At 39.9% G+C, this 21,473-nt stretch overlaps 1 protein-coding gene across 2 annotated transcripts in view; it reads right to left on the reverse strand.

Moving 5' to 3' along the window:
* Positions 1–1,101: 1,101 nt before the first annotated feature.
* POLQ (DNA polymerase theta) overlaps positions 1,102–21,473 on the reverse strand; it is a 115,165-nt gene continuing 94,793 nt past the window's right edge. For both annotated transcript variants that reach the window (XM_049877546.1, XM_049877555.1), the window contains 4 exons: positions 18,005–18,129; positions 6,557–6,710; positions 2,627–2,742; positions 1,102–2,162 (listed from right to left, as the gene is read on the reverse strand). In XM_049877546.1, the coding sequence (XP_049733503.1) occupies positions 2,049–2,162; positions 2,627–2,742; positions 6,557–6,710; positions 18,005–18,129 (509 nt within the window). In that variant the 3' untranslated portion in view covers positions 1,102–2,048. The remainder of the gene's footprint in view (positions 2,163–2,626; positions 2,743–6,556; positions 6,711–18,004; positions 18,130–21,473) is intronic.

The following is a 21,473-nucleotide window of genomic DNA, read 5'->3' on the forward strand; positions in this document are numbered from 1 at the left end:
GTGAAAAAAGGCAGGGGATAGCACATGGGGCTAGGTGGGCGGGAGAAGGGAAGGGAGAAAGAAGAAACCAGAAAAAAAAAAATTGCACTGAAGGAGCCTTCTAATGGGGGTGCACAGACCCATGGAGGCTGTGTGCTGGTAGCTCTCTACCCAAGTGGTGTGGCACAGCCTGTGAAGAAGGGGCAGGGATGGCACACTTGGCTAGATGGTCAAGAGAAAGAAAAGGAAGGGAGAGAGGAGAAACTGAAAAAATAAAAAAAGGTGCCGAGGGAGCTTGTCGGTGGGGTGGTGCGGACCCAGGGAGGCCATATGCTGGTGTCTTTCTAGCTGAGTGGTGTGGCACAGCCCATCAAGAAGGGACGGGGACAGCACATGGGGCTAGGTGGCTGGGAAAAAGGAAAGGGAGAGGCAGAAGAAACTGGAAAAAAAAGGCACTGAGGGAGCCTGTAGGTGGGGTGACATGGACCCACGGAGGCTGTGTGACAGTGGCTCTAGCTGAAATTTGAATTGTGTTGTTGGGAGAATAACATTATTTAAATAAACTGGGTAACTGGAATTCGTGCACATCTGAAGCATGCAAAATGAGGACTGTTTGTTTTAATTCCAGCTGATAGATAGGTTAAAAAGGATGAGAAAATGCATGTGGCTCCACACGCAGGGCCACAGCTGCAGAGTGAGGTGGAGACGGCCTGTGTGCTGGCCTCGGGTTAGGAGAACACTCACAGGAGAATACACGAGCTTTCTCTTGTGCTGGATGTCAAACCCCCAGAATAATGACAGCACTACAGCGTTTCTCTCTGAGAAGCACGAGAAAAGGGAATATGCGAAAAGCTCAGGAAATGATTCTTCTGCCCACCAAAAGAAACCGAACAAAAAGCTATGTGCTGCATGTCTCGTGCACTAATACTCAACTACTGACAGTGTGTTACACTTTATTGATAAAGAAAGTCTCTTCTTTATTCTGATCAATAAACAAAAAGTTCTTCTGATAACTGTTTATGAATATAATACATACTTTCCACATGCTCTGCAGAATAAGTAAACAGGGGGCTTAGGTTTCTGATACTCTTAGACCAAATACAAGTAAAATAAAGAAAAAAACGGAACTGTTGATGTAAAGTTTCTCAGAAATTCATTTTATTTCAACAGCAAAAAGGTCAGTTCCCCACCTCTGACCGAGATCACCAAGTACAATTTTTTCAGTGTGGGTATACTCATCAGGCCACAAACAGCAGAGGGGCACTAAGGACTGGTGAGGGGCGCTTTCTTTCTCTGGCAGTATTACATTAAACTGCAGTCAAATCACCTGATCTCACAGAACAGGGCACCTCTTGAAGAGGTGGAGCTTATTTTATATAATGCATTAAGTGTTCCAAAGACATTCACTGTGCGAACCGGGGAGGAAAAAAGCAGCAGCAGCAACAGCGTTTCATGAACACTCATTCGGAGACTCCGTTCACACCAAATCTTACCATTTCATAGAATTTACAATTTATTAGCCAATGCTATTTAAAAACACTACTTTGGTAGTCTTAAACTGACATTGGAGAAGGACCACACTAGCCTGGCCCTAGTGGCATTAGTGAAGTCAAATCCTTACTGTCTATGGGTCCTGTTGAGGTCTACACTTCAGGTGTCTGAATCCTGGTCAAGAGGTAGATGAGGGCCTGAAAAATGCCCCTGGGCTAGCAGCTTCATTTTCTTCATGCTCAACTCAGACAGATGAGGACCCAAAATGATAAGTGCATATTTCAAGTATGTGTTCGGAATCTGTTTAAAGCCACAGTAAACTATAAAAGGCAATTTCATAGATACTCTTTCAGAGTGAGTATAACTATTAAATTTGGTATTTCACCTCCAAAAAAGAAGCGTTTTTACACTACAGAGAGTGGACCCTGATACATATTTTGAAATTATCACTTATTAACGTAGTAAATCCATCAAGCCTTGGTGGTTCCTGTTTTCACGAAGTACGTTAAAGGGCAATCTCTATTCTTGCCATTTGACTACCTACCAGCTTCCCCAGGAAGCCTTATTCAAGGGCACGATTACACATCGAAGTCCTTCAGTGCTCCCCAGCTGGCACCTATTTTCACTTTAACTTTTAGTTTCACAGAAAGTTTTATGGCATTTTCCATTTCAGACTTGACAATCTGAGCTACCTACAAAATAATAACAATATGGTTAACAAACTCTCTGTCCAAACAAAGAAGAACGCTCCCCAGCCCACCCACTAGGAAGGTGATAACCCCAACAGGAGCACCTAATGGTGCTTAAAACCGGAAGAGAACCAGGCATCTTAAACTCTGGCCTTTATTGACGGGCAGGCATGTCTTACAGTTTTAGCTAGAATGCTCGGAGCTCTGAAACTTAGGTCAAGGTTCCAAATTCCCATCTGATTTCTCCCAAGCAAAAGCATCTCTGGCATCAGGGATTTCTTTAGTTTAAGAATGAGCATGGAACTGAGCACTACTTAGCTCCTCTCCAACTGTAAAGACTCAATATTCATACGGCCATCCTGGGGGTAGGGGAGGGTTCTAGTAGCCTCATGCGCAGGATAAAAAGCTGTTTGTCTGACTTACAGTGTCTTAGCTGCCTACGGAATGGACACACACAGCAGAAATACCTGAACAACGTCCTCTTCGGCCACTTCATATAAGAGTTCATCATGGAGCTGAAGGATGAAGAAGCCTCCTCGGACTGGGCAGAACATCCCCGGCAGTCTTCCCCTTGGTAACAAGCCTGCCCCACAGAAAAAGCACCAAAGCTGATCAGCGTGCCACTGTGCCACGGGAGAAGTTTTTAGAAATTTTGAGAAACTCTGGGACATTTTAATTAAGAGATTAAAATGCATAATAACAATAACACAAAATAACTACTAATTGGCTGCCACCTAGCCCACCCGTCAGGTAAACTCAAATCCCCATCAACTTCCTCCCTGAAAAGGAGTCAGTAAAAGGAGTATAAAAAAAATTCTGCTCCAAACTCCAGCCTCACTTATTTCTCAAAACCCATCAACACCCCATCTTCTCCCGCGACGCAGTCCCCCTGCCCCTGTTTCTGAGTGATAGCCCCACTGTAGGGTGGGGCCTGATTCCGGGTCCAGGAAAGTGAGCTGGCACTGTCATTGGGCATGTTTTACACGGGGGACACTTGCTGTTGTTTTACAGACAGATGTGTCACTTTGGTAGAACTGGTGCTTCCCCAGCTGGGCCATTCACTCTAGACAATTCTAAACCTAGGGTCCGAGATACGGACGCCGAAGAGTGAATCCCTTGAAGTTATATGTAAGAGTCTAGTTTTTTTTTTTTTTTATGCGTATACACTTTCTTTGGAAATGATCCATGCCTTTCAGTAGTTTCTCAACAGAATCACTATAATGCTCTTAATTTCTGTTTCCTAACTAGCTGGGCCTCATGGGACAGATCATGGTCCTCTGAGCACTAAGATAAAGTTCAACATGAATGTCTTTTGAGTGACTGCCTTCCCTTGTCTGCCCCCATCTGCCATCTAATTTTCCTACTTATCCTTCAGACCCAGTACAGGTACTATCTCTTGTAATATCTGGTGCTTCCCTCAGAGAGAATTCTTTTCACTGTCACTGCATGAAGCCCAAGTTTGCTCAGAGGTGGCTGGCTGGCTCTCACAAGGTAAGAGAACAAAGACAGCTGAGGCCGGGGCAAGCTGTGTCCATACAGGGCTGCAAAGGTTGTATGTCCATTTACCAGTTTGGCTGAAATCTGCCCCATTGGGTCCCACTTAGCTCACCTCATTGACTATCTAGCTTTTCTGCTGATTATCACACCTTTGGCCTATTGATTCCCTTGGAGACCTAGCTTCTGGGCCAGAATGCCTTGACACTCCTGTTCCTTGTGTGGTCTGTTTCCTGAGGCTCAGCTCTTTTTAGCCCCACCGACCTACCGCCTACCTGTAACCCAGCATGGACCAAGGAGTCATCCTCAATGACCTATCCACATTGCCTTCAACTCACTCTTAAGGTTGTTACCTACTATCTATGTCCTCATTTTGACACTGCATCACTCTGCTCTGAAGATTTATGTAAATATTTCACAGTCAGGTATCTTATTTTCCCTTAGTAGATTTTAAATTTAAACATTGGTTGATAGTTTTTACTTCTAAATCCCCCAAAATACACAACAAGGTGCTTTCCCCAAATAAGTTTGATCATACATACTCTCTTTCTAGATATAATTATATAAGTATACGTGTGAATAAGCCCATATATAACTCCACACACAAAATGTTGAACAAGTGGCTTCTAATACTTTTTTTCAGGATTGAAGAGAATATAATTAACGATCCCTGTTGGGCGGACAAACAGGCTTTTGAATCTACGCACTTTTGTGTATGAGTGGACATCTTTATATCTACGTAACTAGCTGTATTATTCTCTAAACTGCACATATAGCTCTTCTGGAAATAGCAAACCTCAAAATCTACCTCTTCTGCCCCTTCTTCAGCAGTTTATTCTTCCCCTTTATGCCTCAAACCTTCTTAGCTCTTCCCTGGAAAACTTTAAACATGGCTGCAGCCAGGGTTTGACAACAATCTCAGTGACAGTGAAATAGTATTTAAAGAGGAAGTTTGGGCAGTTGACGGGCAGGGAAGAAGGGAAATGTCTGTGCACTTGTTAGGAGAAGAAATGATCTATCCAAGCAATAAGGAGAGAACGTAGGAAGAAGAATTTTGAAAGTAATAACAGAAAAAAAGAGGCAATATGGGCAAAAAAACGTATGTGACAAGGAGGTCAACTCAGACTATATTCCCTAACTTCAGAGAACACTGGATCGCGGATAGAAAAATCAACATGTTTCTTAAAGTGTAGTCTGAGGACCATAGACAGTCCCTGAGACCCCTTCATCTGCAAGGTCAAAACCAGTCTCATAATAACACTAAGTGGTTATTGTCCCGTTTTACTCTCATTCTCTTGGAAGTGTACACTAGCGTGACCAACAGTGTGAAGTTTAGCACTAAAATTCCCACATCCTGAGAAATTTCCCAGTCCCCAGCAAATGAGACAGTTATCACCCTAGATTGTACGAAGGGTTTTCCAGAAGGTATAGGGTGTATAATATCATAAGAAAATGAATGAAGAAACATAAAAGAATTCGGCTGTCTTCTCTTAAGCCAGCCATTAAAGAAATTCACAAAAATGAAAAACAAAGCCACTCTTACTACTAACTTTCTTTTGTTTTGGAAAAATTGTTTTCGTAAAAATGTGTTATTCATGTTAACATACGATGGATTTATTATAATAAATAGCTAAGTTCTCTAGGTTTTAATTTCTAATATATTTAATATTAGTAGACATAACTCACATGAACAGAAGCTCATTATTATTAAGCATGGGACCCTTAATAATTTTAAAGAGTGTAAAGACATCATGAAACCAAAACTTTTGAGAATGCTACATTAGAGAAATAAAATATAAAATACTTCCTCTTACAGTCTGAGACCAGAAGAACTAGATGGTGCCCAGATACCACCAATGACAATGACAATGACAATGACAATGACAGGGGACACAACAGAGAGTCCCAGACAGAGCAGGAGAAAGCTGTGGGGCAGAACTCAAATTCATGTAAAAAAAGCAGACTCAATGGTCTGACAGAGACTGGAGGAACCCCCGAAACTACGGCCCTCAGGTGCTCTGTTAACCAAGAACTGACACCATTCTTGAAGCCTACTCTTCAGACAAAGATTAGATAGGATGATAAAACAAAAAATAATACATGTGAGGAGTGTGATTCTTAGTTCAATCAGATACACTTTTTAAAAAGAAAAAAAATGTGATCGAGCCGAATTTATCCCCAAAATGTGAAGTGTACTTAATAGAAAATGTATGAATTTAATTCAACACATAATTGATGAGCAGAGAAAAACAAAAGGTCACCTCTGCAGACACAGAAAAAGCATTTGATAAAATTATACACTGATTCATGACAAAAAAATGTTAGCCAACTAGGGGAGCTTGCTTAACCTGGGCAAACACTTTTTACCGTGAAATATCACAAGGATTCTGCATAAAGTCAGGAATAATACAAGGATGCCTGCGAACATTGCTTCTATTCAATATTTACTGGAGTCTCTTGCCAATGCAAGAAAACATTAAATAAACATTGGAAAGAAAGAAATAAAATTGTTCTTATTTGCAGACAAAGATTTTGAACACAGAAAATCCTAGAAACTACTCACAATCTATTAGAACTATTGAGTTCAACAGTGTCACTAGAGGCAAGATCAATACACAAACTCAACATTTATATTCACCAATAATAGTCTAGTAATAATAAGAAAATGTAATAAAAATCCCATCCACATGAGTAGCAATAAAATCTAAGGTACCTAAAAATAAATCAAATAAAGGAGACAAAAATAGAGCTATGAAGGTTTATAGAAGAAAAGAAGATCTAATAAACTGAACACATCCCATGTTTAATAAGGTACTACTCAATTTAAAAATATACTTCCTCTTTTCTTTTCTGATACAATTACTTTCACCATGTTAGAGTGGGGGCCTCATTTATGAACAAACCTCTTCTGTCACTTCGGAGCATTCCTTCCCGATGACCGTGGGATTTGAAGGTTGAGTGGAAGGTCTCCAGTTGCTTCTGAATGTTAACGGTGGCTATTTTGACAATATCAGCCGCTGATCCTTGGACTGTTGTGTTGATAGCCTGACGCTCAGCCTATGATAAACAATAGCAAAGGTATTCCATGAGGGACACGACTCACTGTTGTCACTTTAAACAGCTGTCACTGTTCTTAAAGAGTGACTGAATTTCAGAGTTCTACTAACTGTATTCCTTTGTGTATGGACTGTATTATTGTTCCTACTACTTGCTGCCTTTCTCTGTGGAATCTCATAGCCTCACCCATTGCCATGTGATCTGAAATGTTGTTCCTTGTGAAAGGATGGCCTTGACTTGTTTTGGCCAATGAAATGTGAGTAAAACTGACGTACAGCACATCTAAGAAATTTTCAGAGCTATCCAACATTGCCGCAAAAGAAGGGATCCCAGATGGGGGCTCTTCCTTGATTCTGAAATCCATAATAAAGATAATATGTAAGAGAGCCACAGTGAACCCAGAGTCAAACGGTAAAATGAGCAAGAAATAAAGCTTCTTATCATATGTCACTGAAATTCCGGGGTTGTTTTGACTGTGACAGAAGCAAGCAAAAATAGAAACTTCACTCTCATGATACTGATATTTTTTGATTTTCCTCCAAATTAAGAAAGGTTGGGCAGTCTTTGTGTCCCCGTCTTCGCTTTGTGTCCCACGAAGCAAAGGCCATTGGTTATCAGGACGTTTTCGTCTATACAGAGATTATGTTGTTTTCTGGTAATGGAAGATTAGGCCATTAGGACCAACCCTCCGCTGACAACAAGTGGAAAAGCTGGACAGTATATAAAAATACCTCTTTGAATGAATTAGACAGCTAAAAGGAAGTGAAGAATTGTAGAACCTAGACATCTAGGAGAAGTAGGAGAGGAGAAAAAGGAAGCCACAGGAGGTGATCCTGACACTGAGGCTGCCATTTCTCTCATCTCAAAGGGAATCAACAGATTCCTGAAGAGGCAGCTGAGAGGCAAAGAAGCTGAGCAGAGTCTCTGATAGTCTTGAGAGGCTTGGGGAACAAATATTTGGGTTCAGGGGCCAAAAAGTAGAGGGAGGCCTATTAAACTATCAGGTTGTGGCCCAAAAATCAATACCCTAGGAAAAAAGATAAAACCAGACATTAGATTCATCCTAATAGCCTTGCTTCAAATCATTTCTATTCCTGAAGTTGGATCAAAGTGATCCTATTTGTTGGTCATTCTAGTCTCTTGCCAAAAGCATTTAAATGTAAATCTTCTCTGAATAAAAGTAACATCATCATATAGGCTTCAGATTATTTCCACAATCTTTCATATTCAATGTTTGACACTCAATAAAAATAACCAGGACAACAAGGAGTTGAGACAATATAACTGTCTTTGGAGAAAGCTAAGAAAAACAAAAGTTAGAACAAACTACAGGGATATAAAATGCAAGATTTATCAGGCTCCGGGCTATAATCAATCTTATTAGACTATAAAATAATTATGCTTAATATATTAAGGAAAAAAAAAAGACAAAATTGAGTATTTCAGCAGGGAATCAAATACCATAAAATAGCAAAATGGAAACTCTAGAACTGAAAAATAAAAATAGCCAAATTTAAAAGCCTAGTGGTTAGTTTTAACAGCAAAGTAAAGAGTAAATTAGCAAACTGGAAGGTAACTTAGAATACTCAGAATAAAGCATAATAACATGGAAAATACAGACTAGAGAATATAAAACATAAGGGATATGAAAAAACAAGTTTAGTAAATTTATAGCCTGAGTCCCAAAAAGAGAAAGCAATAATTTTTTTTTTTTAATATGTATGAATTTTCCCAAATTGACAAAAGATATCAAGTAGAGATTCAAGAAGTCTTAATACCCCCAAGAAAAACTAATTAAGAGATGGGGCCAAGATGGCAGAACAGTCAGACGCTTCCTGTGGTCCCTCTTACAACAAAGACCTGAAAAAAAAACAAATGAATTGATCCTATGTGACAGTCTAGGAGCCCTGAACATCAAAGACAAAGTTGAGGAGTTGGACTGAGTGGCAGGGGGAGGGGGAGACAGTTCAGAAGCAGCGAAGAAGTGCCAGACCTGAGCAAGCTCACACTCTGCAGGATGGAATGGCTGGCGCACACGGGCTGAGGCAAGCAGTAGCGCTCAGGATGGGTTTTACCATATCAGAAGAAACCAGGCAGCAGAGAGTCCACACAAGCCTCTGGTGCCAGGGGGAGGCAGTGCTACAGCTGCAAAAATTAGGTGCAAGAGTCTAACCTACTGCGCAGGATCAAAATAACCTTTCCCTCCTCTGGGAATCTCTCTCTCCCCTTCACCCGCCACCTCCCCACTCTGCTCCCATCCTGGTCTGGCTTCAGTGATTGCCATGGCCCCTTGGCCAGGACTGGGAGCCACTGCACATCCTGAGCCATTCTCCTGACTTTGAGAGGAAACAAATTAACAAATACAAAACAAAAAGTTAAAAACAATCAGCCAGTTCCTCTAAGCTGGAACCTCAGGGCAGGCACAGCCCCTTTGCCTAGGCACAGGCATAAGGGGTCCATGGACTTCGAATGCCTTTCACCCCTGCCTAGACTTGTGTGAGCGCATTTCAACAGCATAGGCCTGCATTAGCACAGTACAACAGGCTATATACCTGAAGCCTATTTTCAACTGCACCAGCTAAGGGGGAGTGACAGATTCATGACACTTGACACTGCCCTGCCTATTAAACAGAATCCTTATCTACTCACATCAGGGACCTGAGGACTGGCGGTTCCACCTGCTCCACCCAGCCACCCATTACAGGGTCTGAGAATAAGTGGTGCCTCCCAGTCCTTACAGCCAACAGCACTGGGTGCTCAGAGTCCAGATGCAAAACCCACCCACCTACTCACTCTAGGGAACAGGGACATGCCTTCCACCCAGACACTCAGGGACAGCCATCAGCCCACTACCTTGCTCAGCACATAACCCCCTTCTGCAACCAGGTACGTGTGCCTGTTCCAATCACCCCTAAATAGCCCTGCCTGTCTAGGACAGTAGGTGAGACCCTGCACCACACACTCAGTGACCAACGACCTGGACACCTGAGCTGAATCCACACAAGAAAAGTAAATGGACTCCTGGGCTCACACATCTAGTAGCAGCTCTAACCACCTGGTGAGATGTGAGAGGTTCAAAGATGCAAATAATCAAAGTAGCTCACACGACCAGTCTTATGGGCATATCAAAACAAAACAAGAATCTAGGACACAGTAAGCAAACATATAATAAATAAATATAATAACTTATTGATGGCTCAGAGACGACAGTCAATACCAAATCACATAAAGAGGTAGACAATGATGGCTCCAGCAAGCGACCAAAAGAACCAGGAAACCCAGACTCCACTAACCCAGACCTTAAACCATTCCCAAAGCCTACTCTTCAGACAAAGATTCGACTGGACTATAAAACATAAAATAATACTTGTGAAGAGTGTGTTTTTAGTTCATGCTGACACACAAGACTAAATGGGCAGCTCTTGTCCAGAGGCTGGATGAGGAGGCAGAAAGGGACAGGAGCTGACTGAATGGACACGGAAACCCGGACTGGAAAGTGGGAGTGGGCTGTCACATTATAGGGATTTCGACTAATGTCCCATCATAGTATGTGTATAAATTTTTGTATGAGAAATTAACTTGAGCTGTAAACTTTCACCTAAAGCACAATTTAACAAAAAGACCAATTAAACATACACACACCTAGGCGCACAGAAAATCTGTGGAAACCAGACAGAAAGGAAAATACTATATTGAAAGCAACTAGAGAAAAAGGGCGAAAGGGCAAAAGAGCAACAATTAGACCCAAGGTCGGCAAACTACAGCCTGCAGGCCAAACCCTGCCGGCGTCCGGTTTCTATACATAAAGTTTTATTGGCAAACAACCGCACTCCCACGTGCACTTATTTCTGTGACTGCTTTCGTACATCAGCAGAGCGGACTAGTTGTGACAATGACCCAATAGCCAACGAGCAGAGATTATTTAGCTCCTGGCCTCTTACAAAGAAGTGTGCTGAATCTTGAATTAGGCTAATAGCTGACTTCTCAATTGAAATAATATAAACCAGAGGTCAATGGACTAAGGTCTTCAAAAATGCTGAAGGAAAATAACTGGCAACCTAGAATTCTAGAATAAATAACCTTGAAGAAAAAAGGTAAAACAAACATATTCAGGGGAAAAAAAAAAAAACTGCAAAGTGATCACCGGCAGCAGCACTGCAACGCAGAAAATCTCAAGGGTGCACTTCAGAGAGAAGGAAAACACTACTAGACGGAAGGTCAGGAATACAGAAAGGAATGATGAGAAATGAAGATGGTATCTAAGGCACCTGCTGGGAAAAAGAGGGTAATACAGAGATGGTGAGAGAAATAAGAGGCAAACAGTAAGAAGGTAGACATAAACGCAAACATATCAGTAATAACCTCATGTGTGAACAGACTAAATGAAAGACAGATTTTCAGACTGAAGGGAAAACAAACCCAACTGTTTGCAGCTTACATGTACCACATATAAAGTCGTAGAAAGTAAAATGATGTAAAGAGATACACCACATAAACACAAATTAATAACAAAGTATATTTTAAAAGGCATTATTGGAGATACAGAAGGAGCTGCTTCTTAATGATAAAAGGTCAAAAGATGTAACAGTTATAAATTTGTATACCCATGAAGGAGCCCAGGTGGCACAGTGGTTAAGAGCTCAGCTGCCAACCAAAAGACTAGCAGTTCAAATCCACCAGCTGCTCCTTGGAAACCCTATGGAGCAGTTCTACTCTGTCCTGTAGGGTTGCTATCAGTTGGAATTGACTCGATAGCAATGGGTTTGGTTGGTTTTGGTTTATACCCATGAAAGGGGGCGCACTGCTCAAGGGACCCTGTGCTTCTGTTAAGGATGATGGAAATTTTTGCAAACAAAGAGTGATAATGGTTGAACAACATGATAAATATAATTACTGTCACAGAATTATACAAGTAAAAAATGGGGAAATGGCAAATGTTTTGTTACATACACATTTACCACAACAAAAAAATTGTATACCCATAATAACTCAGCCTCAAAGCACAACAACCAAAATTTGATACAATTGTGAGGAGGAACAAACTGACCACCACAGTAAGAGACTTTTTAAAACACTTCTCTCAACAGGTGACAGAAATAGCCAAATAAAATAAAGTAAGGGTAAAGAATATTAAAACAACATAATTAACAAACTAACGTAATTGTGTATCAAACAATATCAAACAACTGCAGAACTGCCATTCTAGTAGATCTTGAGACTACCACATCACTTCCATTGTTTTAAATTAGCAACCTTAAAAAAAAAAAAGTCCTAAAACCAAACCAGTGACTATCAAGTCAATTCCTACTCACGATGACCCCACGTGCCGGAGCATAACTGCGCCTCACAGGGTTTCAGTGGCTACAATCTTTCGGAAGCAGGTCACCATGCCTTTCTTCCGAGGTGCCTCCGGGTGAATTTGAACAGCCAGCCTTTAGTAGTGGAGTGCTTAACTGTGTGTGCCACCCAAGGACTCCAGTCTGATACAAGATCTATTAAAAACCTAAAGCAAAGTTCTACTTATTGGTAAAATGTTTAAAACTTTCCCTCTGAGACCTGAGAGGCCGCAACGATGCTCACTATCACTACTTCTACTCCACATCGTACTAGCGGTCTCAGCCAGGAGTCAAGGAAAAGGAAAAAAAGGAATAAGGTTTGAAAGGGCTATTATAAAACTGTATTTTTTCAGATTACAACTGTCTAGAGAGTCTATCCAAAAGCTTCTACAGATAAATTATTGGTAAGTGATTTTTGCAAGGTTTCTAGACAAAAGAATAACAATAAAAGCAATTGTATTTCTATGTACCAGCAGCAAACAGAAAATATATAAAAAAAAAAAATCCTATTTATAGTAGCATCAAAACTTTTCAAATTCCTAGTATTGTAGATTGAATTATATCCCTCCCAAAATGCACATTTAAGTTCCAGCCCCTGTACCTGTGAATGTGATCCTGTTTGGAAAGACAGTTCTTTTTGCTATGTTGATGAAATCATACCAGAGTAGGGTGGGTCCTAAACCTAATTATTTCTGAGTTATAAAAGAGCAAAATACAGAGACACGTAGGGTGAACAGACCGTATAGAGACAGACACACACAGTAGATACATCTCTAAGCCCTAGAACTCCAAGGACGCTGGCTACTAGGAGCTGAAATCGACAAAGAAAAACCTCCCTCTAGAGCTACATCATGGATTTGAACTTTCTACCTCCCGAACTGTGAGAAAACAAATTTCTGTTCTTTAAAGATACCCATTTGTGGTATTTTTTGTTACAATACCACTAGGTAACTGAGACACCTAGAATCAAAACTCCAAACAGGATTTTATGTTTGTGTGGAAATTGACAGACTGATTCTGTAATTTATATGGAAATGCAAAGAACAAAGAATAGCCAAATATTCTTTAAAAAAGAAAAAGAAAACACAGAACACTTACTGTACCATATATCAAGAATTCTGACAAAGCTCCATAAACTAAGACAGTGTGATGCTGTCTAAAGGATGGGCAAATACAACAGATGAGAATCCAATGTCCAGAAATAGACACACCCTATTTGGAAGCTTGATTTGTGGCAAAGGTAGCACTGCAGAGCAGAGGGGGAGACAGTCTTCTCAATAGATAGTTTGGGACAACTGTATATCTAGTTGACTAAAAAAAAAAAAAAGACACTTGACCCAACTCACGTAACATAAATTCAATTCTTGGTTGATTGTAGATGTAAATGTAAAAGGCAAAACCAAAAAACTTCTAGAGAATATCTTCTTGATGCTGGGGAGAAGGCTTTCTTAAACAGATCAAGGAAAGCATCAGGATGATAGAAAAGACTGACGAATTCATGCAAACAAAGGCCTCACATCAGGAATACATAAAGAACTCCCATAAATCAGTAAGCAAATGACAGATAACTCAATTAAAAAAAAAACATAGAAGACTTAAACAAGCCTTGATAAAAGACGTCCAAATGCTCAATAAACATTTTTTTTTAACAGGAGCTGAGTATCACTAGTCAGCAGGGAAACGCAAACATACCGTTCAGAATGGCTAAAAATAAAATGACCGATGACATGCAGTAATGGCAAAGATATGGATACATACGGATAGCTGGTGGGAATGTAAAGCGAGATAATCACTTTGTAAAGCCGTTAGGCAGTACGTACTTAAGGTAAAAATATGCTTACTCTACGGCTCAGCAATTCCAATCTTAGGTAGAGAAAATGGGTGCACATATTCACCAAAAGACATATAACAGAATGCCCATAGCAGCTTTCGGAGCCCTGATGGCACAGTGGTTAGGAGCTCAGCTGTTAACCAAAAGGTCAGCAGTTCAAATCCACCTGCTGCTCCTTGGAAACCCTATGGGGCAGTTCTACTCTGGCCTATAGGGTCTCTATGAATCAGAATCGACTCAATGGCAATGGGTTTGGTTTTGGTTTTTATAGCAGCTAATAGCCAAAAAACTGGAAATAACCAAAATGCCTGTCAACAGTAGAATGGATAAATAGTGGTGTGCTTCTACAACGGAATACTATTCAGCAAAATGAACTCTAGCTACACACAGTACTGATGAATCTCACAGAACTAAGGATGAATGAAAAAGCTTGACACAAGAGTCCATATGGCATGAGTGCATTAAAGTTCATACGAAGTTAACCTATTGTTTTCTGTGTGTGTGTAGGCGGAATAGTACTGACTCAGACTCAGCATGAAGAAGCCTTCCGTGGTGCTGGAAAAGTTCTATATCAGCATCTTGATGGTGGTTGTATAGGTATATACATATGTAAAAATTCAAGCTTTACACTTAAGATTTGTGCCCTTTACCGCACGTACGCTATTTCTCGAAAAACAAAAAAATTAAGAACAAAGTTAATAACCTCTCCTTGTCTAAAATTACTAATGAGACAGTATAGAATATTTTCCCCACACATAATCAATAACAGCCTCCTACAAATCAATAAGAAGGCAGACAACCTAATCGAAAACTGAACAAGTTGAAAAGGTTGCTTTTCTAAGAAAAAAAAATAGCTAGATGACTAATAAACATTTGTAAAGTTGCTCTATCTCATTAGTATTTATGAAATGCAAATTAGAACTTCAAGATACTTCTCTACTCTCACCAGAACAGCTAAAATTATATTGACTGACAATAGCAAGTGTTGGCAAGGATGCAACAAGAATTTGCATACACTTCTGATGGGAAGAAAAATTGCTACAACAACCAAGAAAAACAATTTGGCGGAAGACAATCATATCCTATGTCTCAGCAATTCTATGATGAGGTCTTTATCAAACATAAATGCAAGCACATGTACACCAAGAACCTTCTATGAAAAATGTTCATATCAACATATCCATAGTACCTCCGAACTGGAAAACTAAATGCCCACCACCATCACCACCACCAACAAAATAGATATAACAGAGTACCATACAGCAAGAAAACACACACTCTCCATCTACATGTAATAACACCAAGGACTCTAGCCTACGTAATTTTGACTGAAAGAAGCTAAACACAAAAGAATACATAATGTGTGATTTATACAGCGCTCAAAAGTACACAGCACAAAGCTATGGAGCTCCCAGTTACGGCAGTAGCTGTTTCTAGGACCCCGTGAGTGGAGACTCGGGGAGGCGGGAGCTCCCAGTTACGGCAGTAGCTGTTTCTAGGACCCCGTGAGTGGAGACTCGGGGAGGCGGGAGCTCCCAGTTACGGCAGTAGCTGTTTCTAGGACCCCGTGAGTGGAGACTCGGGGAGGCGGGAGCTCCCAGTTACGGCAGTAGCTGTTTCTAGGACCCCGTGAGTGGAGACTCGAGGAGGCTCCGGGGTGCTGACAATATTCTGTTTCTGGACTTGGTGGTGGTTGCACAGGTGCAGCTCTGATAATTCACTGAAATGTACATTTGTTTTCTGCACTTTCTCTCTGTGTGTTTTTCAATAAAACATAAGTTTAAACAAAAAGTAAAACCAAATGAAACAAAGCCAAAAAATAAATCTGGCTGTTTACTCCAAATTCAGAGGGTAGGAATTTTTTTTCTCTCAGCAACAACATAACAAATTAGGTAGAACTTTGATTCTTAAGGATTTTGCATGGAAAAGTATTAGTCTCACATCTTTAGGTATAAAAATATTAGTTTTCACAAAATTATATGGTGTATTAGCATTGGTAACTCTATATTCCATTTTTCATCATGCAAATCCCAAGAAACCTAATCAACTCCTGATAAATTAAGTCCCAGTTCCTCGGGCTGCATTAAAAGCCTTCCACTAGCTGGCCCCATCTGGCTGGTCCAAAACTATCTACCACTCAAATACTGATCTCCATTCCTACCAGGTGGGCTTCTAAACACTCCTCGCTCAAACTGTTACCCACTTGTGATTGTCTTTTCTCATTCTTAACAATCTAAACTTTAAATCACCTTCAAGAGTCTGTTCAAGTCTGATCTCCTCCCTGAAGCCTAAGTAATTGAGCATACAAGCCGCGGAGTCGATTCCAACTCGTAGCAGCCCTGCAGGACAGAGCAGAACCGCCCCACAGGGCTTCCGGGGCTGTAATCTTCACAGAAGCAGACTGCCACCTCTTTCTCCCATGGAGCGGCTGGCGGGTTCGAACCACTGACTTTTCAGTTAGAAGCTGAGCACTTAACCACGGTGGCACCAGGGCTCCTTAATGAGTATAAACCCAGTGCCGCTGAGTCAATTCTGACTCGTAGCGACCCTGTAGGATGGAGTAGAACTGCCCCGTAGAGGTTCCTTATATGATGTTATTTTTTATTTATTTTTATAAATATCCTGAAGACGTGTTTTTCCTAGTGCATCAACTATACTATAGTTCTCTTAGAGATCTGATAAAAGCCTGATAAACATCTGCATGTAGACACAGGAGAGGCTACAGAGTGAAGGAGTAATAAAAAGCCAACTAATCCTCCGTGGTACCTTAAAGCATCAGTGCTCTGAAAGCTTCTTGTTTCCAGACAGAAGTTTAAAGGTCTTGGGTCTGAGTATTTCCATTATATACCATGTGTACTGGGCACTGACATGCAGAGTTGTGGGGGGAAGGGAGAGAATACAACCAGTTAAAACAGGAATATTTGGACTGTAACAGAAACTTGGATGCTCAGAAACACAAAATACTTGCATGAATCTCAATGATTTCAGAAATGACTTTAATCACAATTTTAAGCAAATACCATCAATAAATCTCTAAAATGATGCTGAAAATAGCCCTGTTTAATATTTTGGGTATCCTAATAACCACTGATGAGATAGTGCTTTTAAAATAAGAATAAAAGTAGAATGAGTAGAAAAAAATCACGATTTAGTCATTTGCTAATTAATCTCTGAGTATATGAGTATATGAGCAAATAAGGACATGGTATCTGAAACAAAAAATAATTAGCAAATGTAAGAATGAAATTATTTACAACTTATCTACAACAAAGCTAATAAATATCTGGCTTACTGAAATAGGACTTCTTTAATTGAAGTATTATTAAGTAAACTTATGTTAGAATGTGTGGCTAATTGCCTCTGAGAACAACTGCCTCCTTTGCTATAAGATCAGAAGAACTAGATGGTACCCAGCTACCATTACTGAACATTTTGATCAAAGATCTATAGTAGAATTCTGACCAAAAGGGGAAAAGCGTAGAACAGAATTTCAAATTCTCATGGACTGAAGACTTTCTGCAGCCATGGAGGCTGGATGAACTCCAGAAACATTGCCCTGAGATGATCTTTAAACCTTAAACCAAAAAATATTCCCTGAAGTCTTCTTAAACCCAAACAGTTCAGCTTAACCAGTTAAAAAAAAAGGGCTGCTTTCAGCATTGTTCTTTTAAGGACTATCTATATGGGATCAAAGTGAAAACAGGAAATCAAAAGATTGGACATCAATCTTAGGGGACAATGGTTAATGAGGGAGAAACAGAAAAGGAAGATAAGAATGGTTGTACAACTAGAAGAATGGAAAAAAGTGTCACTAAATGGTACTCATAGAAACTGTTAAATTGGTGTATGTTTTTCTGTGTATATCCTCAACAACAAAATGAAATTTAGAAAAATAAATAAATAAACCCATGTTTACATGAGTCTCCTAAAGGCTGTGTTCTGCAAATACCGCATGTGCCGTCACTTCAGAAATCCTTAATGAAGCCAGTGGCTGGCCTTGTATAGACAGAAGAGCCAATTAATATGCTCATGGTCCCCGAAAGGGAGATTAGCAGTGCTCAGTCTTTGTTGAAAAAGTACAAGTCATTAAAATGTTAAGTCAAAAATCCAGAGAAATTTCAACATACGTGAGCTTTATGGTAAGGGTTGTTGTCTTTAATTCCTGGCAAATATCTGCGCCTTCCCAAAACGGTCTGAACAAACCCATCTCTTCTACAATTCTTCACTGTCTCTTTCATGAAATGATTAATCCCTGCAAAGAAAATACAGAAACACTTCGTTATAACCAAAGCCCATCCTTAATCACATTCACTGGCTTCGGTGTAGTGAAATTTACCAAAACTCCACCATGATTACTTAATACTAACATCGTATCACCAATAATTATGCATACAAAATTTCATTTTTTGTAGACTCAGAAAATTAGAAACAAAAAGGCCTTTAGAAATGACATAATATAACCCTATCTTTTTTTTTTTTTAAACTAACAAAAAAAAAAAAGGAGTAAAAAACGAAACAAAATTTCCAGAACAGAACAGGTACTAAAACCTAGTTGTTTTTACACCAGGATCTTAAGACTATGCCAAGCTACTTTTCAGAGGGGTTTTGTTTTGTTTCTTTCATTTCCCTTTGATGTATTATTCTTTGATCTTTTCATTTCCAGGCTTAAAACACTGCAATGGCTACTTGTTGTCATCTATGTTATGATCCAAATAGGATCTTACTGAAACTAACATATGAGTCATAACACATTTCATTAGGAACATATTCAACTCACTTCTTAAAATTCAAAAAGACAATGTATAGTGTATTACTCAAACACATTCATGTTCCCTAGACCAGCATTCATCCTTTGCAACCTAGGTCCGTTATTACGTCTTACGGATCTCCATGATGAATTCTCTGCTCCAGGTGAGCCAGTCTCTCCCCTGCTCATCCCTGTCTCTCAGCTAGAGAGGTTCTTCTCTCCTGGAACATTCTTCCTCTACACTCTTTAAAACAATCAGGGCGGGAGTCGGTGCTGATCTGTCTTTACTCATGCGTGCAATCTCTGCTTTCCCACAGCTCTGCTCATCCTGCGCAATGAGCACTGTGTCTTCCAACTGGGACCCTCATTTGCCATTGTCTGTTTGTTGTATGGCTGGCCCAGGAGTGACACTTGGGGAGACGGTCGGTAAAGGGAGGAAAGAACACCTACTAGGTGAAGCTCCTGGTGCTATCTGACCACTAGCACAAGCATTTCAGATAGCAATCCGGATTTCATCTTTTTTCCCTTCAGGGATTACTGTGATATTGTTGGGTGAAGAACAACCAAAAAGATGAGATTTAAGGCACTGCACCTCTACAAATTTTCTTACCTGACTCCTGTAGGAGACCCTCAAATATTCAGAGATTGCAAGCACTACTTTAAAAAATTAATTCTGACATGTAATTTACATATAATAAAAGGCATCTAGTTCCGGTGAAGAGTGTGATGCACTTTAATAAATGGAGACACCTCTTCCGCTACAAGACAGGAAACATGGTCCTCGCTTGCCAAAGTTCCCTTGTGCCCCTTCAGAGTCAGCTCCCCTTTATCAGCCTCAGAAACTCCCTGTTCTGCTTTATGATACTATATATTAGTTTTCATGCTTTTGAATTTCATAAAAATTCAACTACACCATATGCTTCTTCTTTTCTAAAAATAAATATTTTCAAGAATCAACAATATTGTAGCGAGTATCCGTATTTAATTCCTTTCCTTGATTAGTACTACAGGGAGTCCCGACTCACAACATATTCGAGGTATGACAAACCGCACTTGACGACCGTCCTTTTTTTCACATCTTATAGTTAGTAATTTTACAGTGAAAGGATTAGCTGAAGTTTTTTCTAAACTAAACCTGGGGTTTTGGTTGCTTGAAAACATGGACCCAAATGCTGATTCGTCTGCTAAAGTCGACAGGCAGGTCAGGGAAGCAGTGAGATGTTACTGTGAAATATATGAAGAAAAGAAGAAGAGGACCATACAGAGAACTGTCACTAATTTCCTGACTAGAAACGCCATCTTCATTCCCAGGGATAATTCAGATGATCTAGAACCTTCCACAGCTGGAGTTATCACTGCAACTGACAAAATGCCAACATTGCCCAACTCTTCATCATCAGAGTAAATTTTTATGACTTGTGTATATTTTCATGTATGAATGTATGTATTAAGATACATCCGTAAGTTTTATTTGTCCCAAAGACAAATAAAGATTGAGTTCATAAAGATACTGATAATAAAAGGTAATAATAATGAAAACTAAGAAAAAATTAGGGATTCGACATGTGTTAGAAATGACTTGGGACAGAGTCGTCAGAACGGAACCCCATCATAAGTTGGGGTCTACCTGTATTCCATTGCAGACATATACCAAAATTTGTTTACCTTTCTTCGCTGATGGACATTTGGACTGTTCCCAGTACTTGGCTGTTACAGATAAAGCTGCTGTAACATTCATGAATAAGTCTTTCTTTGGACATACGTTCTCATTTTTCTTGGGTGAATGTCTGATAGCAGAATTGCAAGGTCCTATGTTTAAGTGTATGTTTACTTTATACAAAAGAGCCATGCTATTTTCCAAAGTGGTTGTATTATTTTAGAATTCCACCAGCAATGTCATCATTTTAGCCATTCAGGTGTGTCTGTAGTGGCATCTCTTTGGGGTTTTAATTTGCTTTTCCTCGATGACTAATGACGACAAACTTAACATGACCATTCATAAATCTCCTTTTGTGAATCATCCATCCAAATCTTTCAAGCTTTATTTTATTGAATTGTTTGCCTTCTTAGTACATCTACTCCTCACTTACAGACTATCTCATTATCTGACATTTCCCATTTACGACAATAGTAAAAAATCTATTATTTTGTACGTTAATCCATGCATCTGACAGTAACTAATATCGAGGTGCAAGGTGAGAGTAACGCTGGCTGTGATGGTCCAGGTTATGTGTCATGTTGGCTAGACCATGATTCTGTGGTTTGGCGGTTATGTAATGATGTAATTTGGCATTTATGTAATTATGTAGTCATCCTCCATTTTGGGATCCGATGTGGACATCCCCCATTTTTGCACAATGCTGATTTTTGCATAATGGTCTGGTCTTTGGAACCTAACTGTGCTGATAAGTGAGGAGTGGGTGGATTGAGTTGTGAAAGTTCTTTACATATTCTGGATATAAGTATTTTGTTATATAGTAGGTACTGGAAATATTTTCTCCCAGTCTGTGGCTTGTTTACATTTTCTTAATGGTGTCTTCTATCAATGTCTTTCTTTTATGATTAATTCAGTGTTCTATGTCCTAAGAAGTCTTCAATTTCACAAAGCTTCTCTTGTTTGATTCTGGAACATTTATAATGTTAACTATTACTTTTAAGCCTATGCTCCATGCCAAGTTCATTTTTGTATGGGGTATATTAGTGTCCTAGGGCTCCCATAACAGATTACTACAACCAAAGTCTCAAAGAGTCTCTGGATGGCGCGCATGGTTAATGCTCTCGACTGCTAACCAAAAGGCTGGCAGTTCAAACTAAGCCACAGGTGCCTCGGACGACAGGCCTGGCAATCT

The sequence above is a fragment of the Elephas maximus genome, chromosome 1, assembly GCF_024166365.1.
Source record: "Elephas maximus indicus isolate mEleMax1 chromosome 1, mEleMax1 primary haplotype, whole genome shotgun sequence".
Taxonomy (NCBI): domain Eukaryota; kingdom Metazoa; phylum Chordata; class Mammalia; order Proboscidea; family Elephantidae; genus Elephas; species Elephas maximus.